Source organism: Euprymna scolopes, chromosome 7 (genome assembly GCF_053919585.1).
Source record: "Euprymna scolopes isolate OS-2025 chromosome 7, ASM5391958v1, whole genome shotgun sequence".
Lineage (NCBI taxonomy): Eukaryota > Metazoa > Mollusca > Cephalopoda > Sepiida > Sepiolidae > Euprymna > Euprymna scolopes.
This window is the reverse complement of record NC_136488.1, coordinates 123,496,241-123,512,465: the sequence shown is the minus strand read 5'-3', so window position 1 is coordinate 123,512,465 and position 16,225 is coordinate 123,496,241. Positions and strand designations below refer to the sequence as shown.

Below are 16,225 nucleotides of genomic sequence, written 5' to 3'. Positions count from 1 at the left end.
ACAAAACAATTTTGTCTTCAATCAACAAATATAAATCGATTTCTTTTAGCTAATCTGATCCAGCTTATTAAAAATATATTTTAAAATTTTGTTGAGTATTGTATATTAAAATCTCTGATGATAATTTGAACTTAGAAACAATTGTTTCGGCATTGTCGATTTTATAAATTTAGATTAAATCTTTAAATTTTAACTATTTTTCATCTCAATGTTTTTTTTTTATATGGATAGAATCGATTCATAATTTTTAAATGTTTCCAAAAAATTACTTTTTTTAATACAAAAAGGCTTACACATATTCTCATTTTCAACTATGTTGTTATATATATATATATATATATATATATATATATATATATATATATATATATATATACACACACACACACACACACACACACACACACACACACACACACACATATGATTACGATTGGTATATACAAACCGAGTATGTTTCAAGTAAATTACTAACCTCTCTCTACACACACACACACAAGCATAACTCTATTCATAACAATTCAGAATTAGTGCATTGCTTGTGAATTTTGCTTTAATTCTATAAATAAAGTAAAGATATTCTAGTGATCAATAGCATCAGTTGTAAACTTCATAATTAAATCTGTCGTCATCAATGGTATATATTGTTAAAAACGGAACAAAAAAAAAATATTTTGAATTTATTTAATTGATTTTAATGTTTAATTTTGATCAATATTTTATTTTAAAAAGAAGGCAGAAGAGATTTTATCCATACTTTAAAATACTCTTACTGTCATTCTTAATACCGTGGAAAATATAATGAACAATTTTGTTTTTGTTTTTTATCATTTTGTTTGTTATTACTCTCCCTCTCTCTTTTTGATAAGTAGCTGACTTACATTTGACTCTGTCTTTAGAAATAGAGAGTGGGACGAAGAAGAAAGTCTGGTTTATGTTTGTTATAGGTATTTCAAATTTCCAATATTAAGCATATTGTTTACTTTTACTTCAAATTTTTTTATGCAATGGAAATTAAGACCCTGGGTTATATCGAGTATCCCTGCTAGTCTATATATATAAAAGCGAAAATGTATGTGTTTGTGTGTATGTTTGTGTGTCTGCTAAAAACTTTTGACAGACACAACAAAAATTCATAAACTTGGTCTCATATGAAAGCCCCACCTTTCGGGCGACAAATATCGAAAAATTGGCCCAAAGTGACCATCAGAAGTGCTTCAACTGATCGATTTTCTGCAGCCCCCCCCCCCCCCCAGTGACATTTTAATGTTAAACATTACATATTTTTAAATCGATTTATAACTGCCCCCAAAAATACGGCCGCCAACTCTTCTACATAAAGTATACACGCGGCCGTTTATTTTGGGTCAACTTGTATTTAAAACCCGCTGAGTCATGTCATGTGATCTTGACGTCAGCAACCTCTAATGGCGGTCTTAATTTACAATTTAAAAATGTTGTTATCAGTAAAAAAAACAAATTAATTAAAGCTAAACTATGAACTTCTACGCTATGGCAACGTTACCAAAGTTATTACCACATTCAAAATAGGTAGATACGATAGTTAAACGAAAAATAAAGTAAAAAAAAAAATTGAAGTAAAAAAAAAATACGCTTACAAAAAATATTAACGATCAAAGTTTTTTTTTTAAAAATAAAAACAGCCAGACGCCATTTTCCAGTTTTTAGAGTAAGGCAGATGAAGTGAGTGAGAGAGAGAGAGAGAGAGAGAGAGAGAGAGAGATGTCTAGACAGATTCGACAGGGGGGGAGGGTCAACAACGCATGCGTCAGATGACGTCATGACCTGATTTACTTTAAATAGTTGATAAACCGAACAATCTTTATATACGCCGCTTTAGCGCAGATAGTTAAGGCCTTGGTTCATTATCTAAACGTTTTGGGTTCGAATCGTGGTATGAGATGTTTTTTTTTTTTTTTTTTTTTTTTTTTTTTTCGATTTTTTAAATTTAAATATTGAACTTTTTGAAATTTTTCACGTTATTTTTTTTGGTGTTTATCCCCCCCCCCCTTAATTAAAACGTTGTTTTCTTTTCTTACTTCGCTTATAACAATGCTTACATCGTCGTCGTCATCATAACGCTCGACGACTTTCAAACATCTTTCACTTCTGGCTGGCCGATTTTATTTTCAAACTTCACCTCAGGGGTTCGGCTTCGACCCCCCCCCTTTTTTATTTAACACCACACACCCCTACAAACACCCGGGCAACGCCGGGTACCCCTCGCTAGTATATTATAAAAGAAAAAATAAGATAAAACTCAAAAACAAATATTTTAACCATGAATTAAACATGCACCATGAAATTAATAACAATCAATTTCAGGAGTTATTTTATATATGAAAAAATATAAAGAAAAAGTAAGTCATGATTAATTCAACAAAAACACAATAACAGCAAATTTCAAGTTGAATAACATGTTTTGTTTATCTTTTGAAATTCATTTTTTGTTTTATTTTCTCTTTATCTTCGATAACTCTTTAAAATTTAACATTTTTTTTTTGCAGCTTCAATCGCTAACTGATTTTTATTCCACTTTTTAGAATATTCTTATTTCTAAATGAAATTTAAAAATAACTAAATCTTTGATTAAATTTTTAGCCTTTATATTCAATCGTCTCAAATTATTCCTATTTATTTATTTTACTTTAAAAATATTTTTAACAATGTTATTTTTTAAATCTAAATAAATTAATTTATTTCTATATTTATTTTTATTATATAATTATATACTTATCATCGTTTAATGTTTATTCCTATTTAATGTCTTAATTTACCTCTTTATTTCTTTATAAAAAAGTAAATTTTTAGTAATTGTTTATTTCTATTGTTAAATAAGTCATTTATTGAAATTTCAAAATCGCTTCCACCTTAATGCTGTCTATGAGAACCTTTTTATTTTTTTAGGGGTTAGGAAACATTTACCTATGCTCACATCACGACTCTGATACCAAGCATCGGTAAATGTCGACCAAGCCCCTACAGTCCTTTAGTTGAACGGCTCTGAGTGACTAGTTAGTTTGCAAAGTTAAGGTTCAAAGGATTAAAAAAAAAGTTAGACTTTTTTTTTTGATAAAGTTTTCACATCTTTTTTGTTTTTGTTGTGCAAAGAAGTTCCAAAAGAAATGTTTAATTGCTTCATTCGCAGAATATTTTAATGAAATGTAAATTTCTAAAAGAAAAAAAAATTAAATTCACTTCCCGCATTTATTTAACAGATAGCAAAATGATAGTTTTCTTTTGTAGTTTTCGAAAGACTTCAAGCGAAACCGTCAGTCAGTATTATATGTAGTTCTAACGTTTTTGGTTTTGGATACTTTAAAAAAGCTGACCGACTGTCCAAGTTTTGCGAACTGATGCCACATGACCAGTTTCACTTTAGTTTTAGAAATATTTCCTGAAACAGCCTTCGTTCAGAAAATAGAAAGTACATATATTGTTCTATTAAACTTTTTATTGTTTAAATAATTGGACTTTACTTGTTTTATTTTCCAAAAATAAAAAGATTGACAAGACATTTTTCATTTATAAATGAGATTTTTCATTGATTTACTAATGGAAGAGTGTCGTTAAAAAAAAAAAAAAAAAAACTTGCCAAAAGATAAGCACCCCCTTTTTGGTGCTTCTACACTTTATCGCCGAAACTGGATACATCATTTTATTTTGCGCACCTGTTGTTCAAATCCAATGGAGAAATCAGTATTTTAAACTATGACTGAAGTTAGAAATAAATAACAAAAATATTAAACTAGATATTAATTACTTCCAGAAAGAACTATGAAAAAAAGTAAAGAAAGTAAGTGAAAGAGAACATATATTCGTAATTGTTTAATTGGAAATGTTTCGATTTAATTAATGAAAACAGGAAAGTTTTTCATGAAACGTGTAAATATTTTTTTTTATTTATTAAAAACAAAATCTAAATGACATTCATAATTTTAAAACTAAAAAAATGAAAATTTATCAAAATATAATTGTAAAAACATTTATTGAAAAGTTTGCGTAAGAAAATATAATTTTAATAAAACAATTTTGTAATGAAAGCAACATTGGATTTTTATAAAATAGTTTGTTTTTTTTTTTTTTTTAGTCACCAGTTGGAAAAACCACTGATTTTTAACATGATTTACTCGCAATGAGAGCACTGTAAAATCTTTTTTCTCTAAGGGTTAAGGGTCAACTTTTTCATGGACTTTGCGTAGTTAGGCTGTTTTGTACATAAATAAATTTTGCTCACAAATGAAAACAATGTTACTTCGCAGCCCCTAAAGTTTCAAACAGATTACTAATCATGGGCCTCGAAGTTTCGAAACAGACAGACAGCGCCTATGTATGTGACAGAATAAGAAAAATCATTAAGATAAATAAAGGTGACCTTTAAAGTAGTGAATAAAATTCTTATATATCATATTAAATATGTTATCAAAAGTTCTATGACGTTTTTATCATAAATTTTTGACAGCATTAATCTCACTTCAAACAAACAGTTCAACTTAAAAATATAAAAGAAAATCTTAATGAAAGAATCGTAAATCTACAGTATTTTTTTAACGATGCGATTCTGATTTTCCCAAAATACACGATTCTTACGATTAACGATTCCGATTAATTGTCCCACCACTAGTTGTGATATCTCTGTTTTGATAAGCATTATCTTTAAGAATCTCACAAATAAAAATTGGGAGTAGGGCCGATTAAGGTCCAGTGAATGTGAAGCTCATCCACGATCATACACTTACTGATGAAACGATTACCAAAGTGTCGTCTAATATCATTGAACTGCAATAAAACAAAGTCCATTAGATATTTGTGATTGAATCTTGGTGGGCAAGTCAAGCATAGCCTGAAGTTTATTTGTACCAAATATGGTTTGAATACAGAAAGAGTTGTCAATTTTATTACTGACTGGCAGATTGCCTGGCATAGCCCGGTCATAAAATACGCTTACATATGATATTTTGCTTAATGCAGATTTTGTATTTATTATTATATTGGACCCAATATATAGTAATGAGAATCGAAACCAAAATGTTTAGCTTATGATTTACGTTTTCGTTTGACGTTAATGCCTGAGCTATGAAAAATCTTTGCTGCAAAGCTAAAAATTAAAATATGAATCAATAGCTATTACATTACACATGCATATTCGTAATGGCGTCATTCGACCATCACTTAACAAATTCCATTTCTTAAATTATCACAGTTTTGCACTGATTTTCTCTAGCTAAAACCTAAATATAAAGTTTCGCATGTGTTCGAATACCCTATATAAATATATATACGCATGCATAAATATATAGAGAAAGAGGTTTGTGTTTACTATAACCTTTTTACGCAAATATTACGCAAGTATAAATCATGTAGAATATCTGCATGTATATAATTACACATAATAGTTAACTAAAGATGATCATCCCATAAGGAAACCGAAAAAACTAAGAGAGAATTAATTAAAATGAATTTTTAAAAGAATATGCAAATTAGCTAGATCTTTTGCATATGAATGCAATCATGGTCAAAGGTGGAGGCTACAGTCAATGTGTGGCTTCCAAGAACCCTTTCTTTAAAGGGTAGAGCCGAGGCGTGTGCCACATATGTCTTCTTTCTTATCCTTTATCGACTGGCCGTACTTCCCCTGCCTGCACAACACCTAAAAGCTCGTCGAACTCTTGTCTTCACTCCTTTGGGACAGAGGAAGACACTGGGTGAGCAGACAGGTCTGCATTCAATGTCCGTGTGAGGGAGGTTTGGGAATGCCGGACTTGTAGTGTCATTGAAACGCTGAGAGGCTGGCCTCCTGAGCCATTACCTTCAAGAAGATCAATCGTGGCACCCCGCGATTACTGCCACCTTTCCCGACCTCATTCTCGACCCCTCTATCGAGAGTCGTCGCGGGGAGATTTAGCCTTCCTGAAAGAGCGCTGAGCCACGCTAAAAGGAATACCAAGGTCCAGCGACCTTGTGACTGTTACCCATAGGGAACTCCAAAGGGATCTAGTGAGGGTGCCGCCGCCGACCCGCTATGCGTGCGTTTGGGTTGGCAGCAGAGTGAGATCCGCTCCGCGTGGAGTTGGCCGCCAGTTTCAAGTCATCTGAACAATTTGCAGTTCTCTCTGACCTGGCGATTGGCCCGAAATACACTTCCACTTAACAACATACAATGCAGTCCTGGTTTTTTGGAATCACCTGCTTGTCCCCGTTACGGAACAACGGCTGTAGAAACAACTGATCACGCTTTCTTCGATTGCCGCGAACTCTGCCAGTACTGGTCGTATGTGAGTGGGGGAATGGCTCGCATCGATCCTGAACATCCTCACCCGATTACCGTATCTAATGTCGTTGACAACGTGATGCCGCCGTGGGACAGGGAAAGACAAATGGTCTATATTATGATCTTGGCCGTGGCGAGAATGGTGATTTGGATATCGCATCTGCAAGGTGGCCGGAAGGTGTTGTCTTTTTCTGATCAGGCTCTGATCTCTTTCTTTAAACACCAATTACGGGTGAAAATCAGATGTGATAGAAGAAGGCTGCATCGTGCGGCATTCGACAGAAGATGGATACATGTAGCAAGTCTGTCTGTATGAAAAGGAGCAAAAGTTGAATACATGTTCCCCACCTAGGTGTGGAAGGCGCAGTTCCGTCAAGTGTAATCAATTTTCAGCCTCTTAGTTAGCCGAGTGAATGCTTCATCCCTCCCTAACTAGGAAGCCTCCAAGATCCCCATCCCCTCCTATCTGCAATTTTTCTTTTCACCCATCACTCTAAATTTCACCCATCTTGGTGAGAAAAAAATCAATCATTAGCGCACAATTCCTCACCCACAAAATTTTCTCCATTTCGCCCCATCTATGGAACATCCCCACTTAGAGAACGGCCTGTAGGAGCTCAGGTTCCTTTACAACTCGATGAGGTTGGGAGGGTCCTACTAACCACTTTTCTATCCCCCCCCTTCCCACACTCGACACAAATGAATTATTGTATCACCATGGTATTATGGTGAAAGAAGATACTAGCTAAGAGAAACTTTTGTTTTAATTCTGGAGTGACAAGGATGACCAATACCCCCCCCCCCTTTCCCCCCATTTTGGCCTTATGCCTAAGTTTTTTGTTCAGTTGGAACTTACTTTGTAATTTTAGCTTGAATAAAGAATTTAATATCTCAAACTGATATGTGGGGGCAAATTTGCTCAGTGGGGAAGCAAATAAATAACTAAATAAATAGGAAAAAAGAGTTTTTAATATGAATATCAATACACAAATCCCCCCAAATTTATAGGAGTATAGATTCCATAGGTGGCATTACGGAGGGGGGGGGTGCCTTGTATCTGGCAATATAGATATGATGGAGCAGTGATCAGTCATTTAGAAACTACTGTTTGAGAGCTTGTTCAGGTTTCAACACTGACCACATGTCATCATCTTAAAATTGTATGTACGGTAAAGACATTAGAAAAAAATGGTACTTATGCATAATTTGAACCAGATGTAACCCAGCGTCCAATCGGCTTTGCTTGGAACATGACGCCAACAGCTGAGTTTTGCAGATTATTAAAGCGTATCAAACGTTACTAAAAAAAATACTGAAGGAAACATGTAAATGTAATAAAATTAACAACAGCAGCAAACAAAAAACAAAAACAATCTACCGTAACAATTTGTTTTATTTTTTTTTATTCTTTTAATAAATAAATAAATGTTTTTACTGGAAAAAAAAAACAAAACAAGTAAGTTGTATTTAACATATTTTTTTTTAAACCAAAAAAGAAAAAAAAGTTCAAAATGAAACAGATAAGACATTTTTTTTTCTTTTGTCAATTAAGCAAAATTCTTTGTGCTGATAATTAATTTTTTAGTAAACAAACTTTTTTTTTAACAGAAAGGTTTATAAAGGAACATTTTGTCTTGTTTATGTATAATTTTTTTTTATCAGTAAGTTGGGCCTGCACAACCGTTTTTTAAAAAAATTTTTTTTTTGTCGGGTTAGGTTAGATATACTTTTCTACAGTTGCATCAGACGATGGCAAAGTGGAGTGAGAAGAGACAATGGACGTGAAAGAAACTTCACCAACTGGGTAACTTTCTGAAATATTTAAAATATAATTTAAAATGGAGATAAAAGGGCCATGCCCAAATTTCTGTCTCCACATAAACTCCAAAAGGTAACTGTTGAGAAGCTCCCAGCTGGTCCTGCATTCTTTTCTATTACGTTGTTTGTCTTCCTTCCACACCCACTCCACATAATTAGTGGTTACCTTGGTGTCAGGGTCCATGAAATGAAGGCTGTGGTTCATTGTTAAATGGTGAATACCCTTCTCCTCCAACTTTGCTATATGCTTTGCAGCAGTCTGACATGACCATAGTCCCCTGCAAAATATAAAATATATTGTTTTAGAATAGGAAGGAGGGTTTCAGCGTTTTTATTTGGGATTGCGATGAGAAAACCCTAACTCTTCTCTTAAAAGTTTGTCAGCAGCTTTGCAGCGCATTGATTGGTTGATTGATGTCTTAGTCAGTTCACTCAAAACCAAGTGATGCTGATTAGATGCTGAGTTATGTCTGGTTCAAATTATGCGCAAGTACCAAAAAAAAAAAAATGCCCTACATGAGCTTGAAAGTTAGAAACTATGTTGTCTTGGAGTTTGTTGATTGCACACCTCTCTGATTAACTTGAAGACGTGGCATTATGAAGTCTTACAATTTTATACAGGATATTTACATGTTCTTTGACTCTGACCTCAAAATGAGACAACAAACGTACTGAGTTACATATTTACTAAGATGACATTTATTTATGAACAGTGGAAAAATAATAAAAAAAAGTGTGTGTACACGTTTGAGCATACATAGACTTAAAATGTTCGTTGTGTGTGAACAAATAAAGTTCTGATAAGTTTGTTAATATTGTTGTAGACATTTCGTTCGATTGTTCATGACAAACCAATATTGTTCATGGAGAATTAAGTCATCTTACCTCGAATAGTCTGAAAATTTGCTCTTCGATTTTGTGAATTTATGGAGCAAATTGAGTTGCGTTCGTTCACCATTGTGCTGAAGAAAAGAAATTGAAAGAAACGGAAGTGGATAGAGAGAGAGAGAGAGAGAGAGAGAGAGAGAGAGAGAGAGAGAGAGAGAGAGAGAGAGAGCGGTAAAAGGTCAAAAGAAAATGACACAGATGTCATGTCACTATGTCAAATATCAGATAGACATTGTTTTTTTTGATGTGCTACACTCACACGGCTTCTTGGCCTTCGGGCCGCGATCAAAGTGTAGTATCTGTTCCGGCAGATACTGCAAGCTATGACTAGCTAGGACTAGCTATGACTAGCAAAGACCAGATGTGGGGGCAACCCCACATGTCTGACCTTTAACCAGCTCCCATTTCCCACCTCTCGGGAGCTGGTCCCCCTTTTCCCCTTCCCCCTCCCTTCACTCCTCACATTAAAAATCGGCCTTGTGCCTAATTTGCTCGGTGGGGGAGCAAATAAATACCATCTGTTCCGGCAGATACTGCAAGCTATGACTAGCTATGACTAGCAAAGACCAGATGTGGGGGCAACCCCACATGCCTGACCATTAACCAGCTCCCATTTCCCACCTCTCGGGAGCTGGTCCCCTTTTTCCCTTCCCCCTCCCTTCACTCCTCACATTAAAAATTGGCCTTGTGCCTAATTTGCTCGGTGGGGGAGCAAATAAATACCATCTGTTCTTCAGATGCTGCACTTCTATTTCTTGTTCTCTTTCGGTGGAGGAGAAATCCTTCACGACTGAGACAATTTTTATTTTTGTACCTTTTCTCCAAGTTAAAAAACGACCCTGGTGTCTAACTCTGTCCCATGGGGAGGCATAGTAAATAGGTACACTCACACGGCTTATTTTGTATACATGTCTCAGCGCCACAGGTGAAACACTGTTATAGCAGTTGTAATAGTTCCTATAAGCCCCTCCCCTTATTACTACTTATTTAAAACATTATGAACTTGAAATGTTTAGCAATTAAAAAAAAAATGCATAAATTTATTTGAATTTCTGACTATGAAGTTTTCTTTCTGTAAATATAAGGAATTGTCATTATTTGATTGTTAGAAAAAGTGCTATCTTTCGAATTTGTGATATTTTGATGAAATAATTACTGTTTTTATTTATTTCTACTAGTGTTGGGACAATTAATCAGAATCGGAAAAGTCGGAACTTATCAGTATTGGAATCGGGAAAATTTTAGCCTCTTTTTTGATTCCAAACCGATTCTTTTATTTTTTTTTCTTGGAAATTATAAAGAAACAAGCACAGATGTTTTTATTTATTAGAAGAATATGTATTTATACCATGAAAGTAAGGGGACACTGAACCAGGATTTCTAGGTTCAATTTAATTATTTTATTGGTAAATTATGACAAAGTAAATAATAAAAAGTTCACTTTTATTGCCTTAGGAAATCTTTTGAAATGCTCACACTTATTTTAGCACCTAGGTGAAAAAAGTCAATAAGTTAGCCCCCAGAGTTCACAGTTAAATTAATAGGGACAAGCCGCTTCTGATTAGTTTTATTTTCAATTTTTCTGGCGTTGACCTGGCCTTGTGTTGTCTGGAATGGTCATCTTTGAAATAATCCTGTTTTATTGCATTCATTTACTTTTTTTTGGCCACAAGTGAAAATCATATATAAAAATCTCATAAGTTAATCCAAACTTGGGATAAAATACTTAAAAGATGAAGTTTAGAAATTTATCAAATTATAAAAAGAAATTATATGTACATTAAAAGGTGTCTGGAAAACTCGACCACGGAAAAACTCGTCCATGGAAAACTCGTCCATTTTTGCTGGGTAAGAAAACTTGTCCATTATTAAATACATATCAATTGAAAACGCGTTTTATAACCGTTCTTGAAGGAGATATTGTTTTTAAAAAGACTACACCTCCATAATATTTTAAAAAATAATTTTACTTGTTTACTGTTTTAAAAAAGATAAATTCGATGTTTCTAAGTGTTCGTTTTCTACCTGGCTTTGTAAGCATTTGGTGATCTAACTTATTTTAAAGCGTTTATTCAGTTAAAAACAAGTAGCATCGAATGTTACTTTAGAACAAAAATAATGTCTGACAAAAAAATAATAGCGCCCCAAAAAAGAATTACAGATTATTTTATGTTAAATTTATATTAGAACCTGATCTTCACTCCAAATACTAAAATGATTGCTTTTCTTTCCGTCAAGTTTTTTATAAGGATTTCACACGTGATCACCTATAAAAGTAATATTTTGGAATGGGGATTTAGCTAAGTGTGTTAATCTACAAATTTGTCGTCGTCATCATCATTATCATCATCAACATTTTTTTTTTTGTATCTCGTTTTTGTTTTTGTGTTTTTTTACAGCAAAGTAAATCAATTAAATGATTTACCGAACTTTTACAATTAAAATAAAACCATAACTTCATTCATAGAGAGAAGGCACAGAATAGTTAACAAAGCCCACGCCCCATCCATGTTAAAAATGGTTGTGTAAGTAGTAACATTTTTATTTAAAAATTTGATGGGAGGAGGCGTTGTTAAATATTTTGTTCCTACATCGTTTTCTCATTTTGCCCATCAATCGTCTATTATTTTCAACTGTTTGTGAAAACTTTCAAGTAGCATATTATACACCAATGACGAAATTTGGCTTTGTTTCAAAATCCAAATAAATCTTTTGTTGTTTTACAATTTTCAACCGATTACAAGGAAAGCATTTGAGAAAAAATATACACAAAAATTACCAGGGGTTTTATGTAATTTCACCCCCCCCCCATCAAGGTCGTGTGACCTTGATAAGCAATGATCTATTATTTTTTTTTTTAAACAAAAAAGAGTATTTGTTGACATTAGACTTGAAAATGACTGTGTTGTAATCTATAGGGAAACATTTCCATGGTAATATGTTACATAGGTAAGGAGTTCTTAGAAAGAAACTTTGTTCATGGAAATTCCATTTAATTTTAGGTACAGAAAGAAAGTTTTTGCAGTGTTTGAAGCAAGATGAGATTTTCCTTAAATGGGAATATGAGGGGAAGAGCTTGAAAATCATTGGAGTACTTACCATTGAAATAACAGTAGGAAAGACTAGCAATATCTCTGTGAGAAAGGGATTACAAGGAAGTATAGAGATCATTTCACACAAATTTTTAAGTCTAGTTTGTACTCTCTCAAGGCAAAAATGAGTGCTGAGAGCGGCACCTCTCCAGATGTAGCAGCAGTATTTCATCTTGGGTCAAATCGGATAAAGGATTGCATCAGTTGTCAGGTACCTTCCGGAGTATTAGAATGATCCAACCATTTTTTTCCTGAATATGATAGACATTGTTATATTATCTTTTTGAAGGCGCTTTCATGGAGCAAAAGCATGGGCAGAGAATTATGCAAACACGTACCTTTGAACTCAACCAAACAAATTTGGTTAAGTCTAGGCTGCACTGATCAGATTTTTGCACTTTAGGATCAATGCTGTTCAAAACTTCAACCATCAGCAGTTTCATTGACTTTATTACAGCATTCAACTGTTGATTGCACGCCTTTGGGAGATAATAAACCATGATGGATTGCCACCCAAGCTGCTTAATCTGCTGAAGGCCTGTTACTTACATGCCCAAACAAAAGTTGGCTATTAAGGAGAGAAATCAGAATTTTTCAAAGTACAGACTAGTGCCTGTCAGGGTTGTGTTCTTTCTCCTGTCTTATTCAACCACATTATTGCAGGATCCTCGATTGGGACATGATGGTGCAAGTTTATGTGAGTGTTCCATTACCAACTTGAACTATGCAGACAATGTTGCTATCTTTAGTGGAACATGTGCTAATATCCAGCAAGCATTGAATAATGTTAATATCACCACCAAATGCATTTGATGATCAATGCCTCTAAAATGAAGGTACTGTCAGGGTTCCGATCATTCTCAATAGTAACATTGTTCAGGAAGTTGAGCCGTTCAAGTATCGTGACCTAACAGTGATAGCCACAAGGCAGGATAAGGATGAGATTGCAATCTATTGATTGTACTCATGCAACCATCTGTCACCTCCCAACTTGATTGTAGTCTTAACAAGAGATAAAATACTACTCTACAGATGCAAGATCTGAACCCTGCACAAAAAAGATCTTTACACTCAGTCTTTGACATGTACTACTTATCTATTCATCTCTCTGACCAAATCCCAAACCCCACCACACCATCCATATAAGATGCTACACCACCAACATGACAGAAACTCTTCTTAAAAGTAAACTTCAATTTTTTTTTTTTTTTTTTTTTTTACATGGAAGTCTTGTGATTAATGCTTTAATAGGGAAGAATTCATTTACAAGTTGGTAGCTCCAATTGCATCCACCGGATGGAGGAAGTGCAGAAGCAGCTAACTGAACACTTGGATAGGAACAGTGAAGAAAGAAATGAAGCTGGTGATTGGTCCTTGTGTTTTTGGTGTTCATCAATGGAAATGGGAATGACTAAAGTATGCTGACAACTCGGCTGCCAATTGATAGTTATGAACTGTCTTGATGTTGTATGAGGTGCATTTACTTAGAGCTAGCTCAACCCATCCCAGATGAAGTCCGTTACATTATACTGATATATTATTATATTATACCTGTCTATTATTTCCATCTGTCTCTCTTTATTATCACTTAATGGTAATAAAACTGTTTATTTTTATTGAAAATTGCTTTTAATTTTCAGCATGGAAAGTAATTTTGTATTTTGAAGAAATGATGTTTGAATAATTATTCTAGACTACAATGTTTTAATTTGTAGAATTTCTAGAAAGGGATTCCATATTATCATTACGATCGTCTTGTATGTCAATTTTTTTTTTTTTATCATCATTAACTCTTTACGATGGTCTTATGAATGCTTACGAATGTGCTTTTTCTGCTTTTTAATCTGTAGGCAGGCAAACTCGCCAAAGTCTATCACAACAACAAAGATCTTCTAGTTACACCCAACCGCAACAACAACAACAACAACAACAGCAGCAGCAACAGCAACAACAGCAGCAACAACCACAACAGCAATCACAGCGACGTCAACAGCAACAACAACAACAACAACAAATACAACAACAGCAGCAGCAACAACAACCTATGTCACTTTATCATACACCACGTTATCCTTACCATAATACTCAAAACAGCACTTCACCAAGGTAAGAATAAAGATTTTTTTCTTTAAATATAATATTCTAATTGAAATTGTAATAACTAGCGACACCCATTCAATTTCCATGGTTAATTAAGAAAATTAAATTTAAATTTTCATTTTAATTAAAAAAATTTTTTAATTTTATTTTGAGCTTACTCATACTTTACTTATTAGCTTTTTTTCCTGTTCACGTCTACCTTCCTCCATTTTCACCTGTCTGTTCTCAACTAAATCACTGCCGGTCTGTCTCTTGTGCTTTTTCTTGGTGTTAGTTCCCAAAAAACACCTTCTTTACTAGCTCTGCCTTTGTTCTCCACATGTTTTTATTCACTTGCTTCCCCACAAATGTACAGTTGGCTTTTAATGTGAGGAAAAATCTAGCTCCCCCACAAGGGTCGCTCTGTATTCTTTTTTTTTTTTTTTATACATAGGAGTCATCACGTATCAAAGCCCAGAGGCCACTCAAGGATAAGGGTTAAGGAGTGTACAGTGTCAGAATCCTAGTAATCGTTAGTATTGGAGATTCGGAAAATGTGTTAATTTAAGTGGAACGGCTCATCAAGAACTTGTTTGCATTGGACTTGAAGATGGCCATATTGTAGTCAGCTGGAAAACAGGCAAATGGAAGACAGTTCCACAGACATGCCGTATTCAGACGATAATGAAAATGACCTAAGTTTAGTCTCGACCACTGATTGATGCTAGAAAAGATGAAGTATAGTTTCAGAACAGATATTGCACTTTGCATCATTAATTTACCATTAGGTAAAAATATGCATTGCAACGAATTATAAAACATACTTTACTCCTAGTTTATCCTCTGACTAAATGGATAAACCAAGAAGCATTTTCATTTAATTATTATTGGATATACCAAATCAAAATTTTACTTTCATTATCTCTAAAAATCTTTAATGTGAACACGCAAATCTTTAGAAAAAAATGTAAGCTACCACATTTATTTTTATTTAATTATTGCAACTCTTTTGAGATGAGTAATTTGTATATTTTTATTTATTTGTTTGCAGACTATTATCCTCATCTTTATGGTTGTTGTTTCACGACGTTTCGGCCAACTATTCCTCTGGTCTTTGTCAGGTTGTTTACTTCGACCAGATAGAAATGCTGAATCTTCAACTGTATCTTCAGTAATTACTGCCTTCCATAGTTGTTGTCTCACTACGTTTTGACCAACTAATCCTCTGACGACAACTATGGAAGGCAGTAATTACTGAAGATACAGTTAAAAGATTCAGCATTCCTATCCCATTGCAGTTAATAACCTGATGAAGACCAGAGGAATAGTTGGCTGAAACATGAAACAAAAACTATAGCGATGAGGATAATAGTCTTCAAAGAAATAAATAAAAACACATTGATTTTGGTAGCATAATTATCCATTAAATTATAACCATTTAGATTTTGTTGGAAACTACAAATTTAGACAATTTGCTGTCTTGTATGCTATTTGTCCAAAAACCAAATTCACATTGTATAATTAAAAATGCAGACTTTGAACAAGATTTTGCATAAGTTTAGTTTCCATATCAGTTGTTCAAGAAAACAATGTAAATAACGTAATTGTATTAAGATTATTTAGCATGTTTTGAAAATTGTTTTACATGGATAAAGGTCACATTTCTTATGATATGAATTGTTAATTGGTGTTTAAAATATCATGTTAATGAGTTGTATATTAAATGACATATACAGTAAATATATTTTTCTGAATTACAATTATCGTAATTATCGATATCTGTTTGTTCCTTCCTTTGCTGCCTGTCAACCTAAATTTAGTAAGAAAATAAACTGTCCCAAATGTGAAGGAAGATGAGACGAAGAGATATTTACAATAATTAAGTTGGAGTGATGGGAGATTGTTCAATGAGGGACATGCAAGAAAAACTGCAAAAAATATATAATGCAGTTGAAAAATAAATTTTATATTCAAAAAAAGACAAACAGAAAGTGAAATAAATTAATGAAATAATAATACCATATAATTTACTCGGGCCAAGCTCTTAAATATAATC

General features: G+C 33.6%; 1 protein-coding gene across 11 annotated transcripts in view; it reads left to right on the top strand.

Moving 5' to 3' along the window:
- LOC145279918 (nipped-B-like protein) overlaps positions 1-16,225 on the top strand; it is a 480,085-nt gene that overhangs the window by 304,166 nt on the left and 159,694 nt on the right. For all 11 annotated transcript variants that reach the window (XM_080131479.1, XM_080131478.1, XM_080131476.1 and 8 more), the window contains one exon: positions 13,941-14,196. In XM_080131479.1, the coding sequence (XP_079987605.1) occupies positions 13,941-14,196 (256 nt within the window). The remainder of the gene's footprint in view (positions 1-13,940; positions 14,197-16,225) is intronic.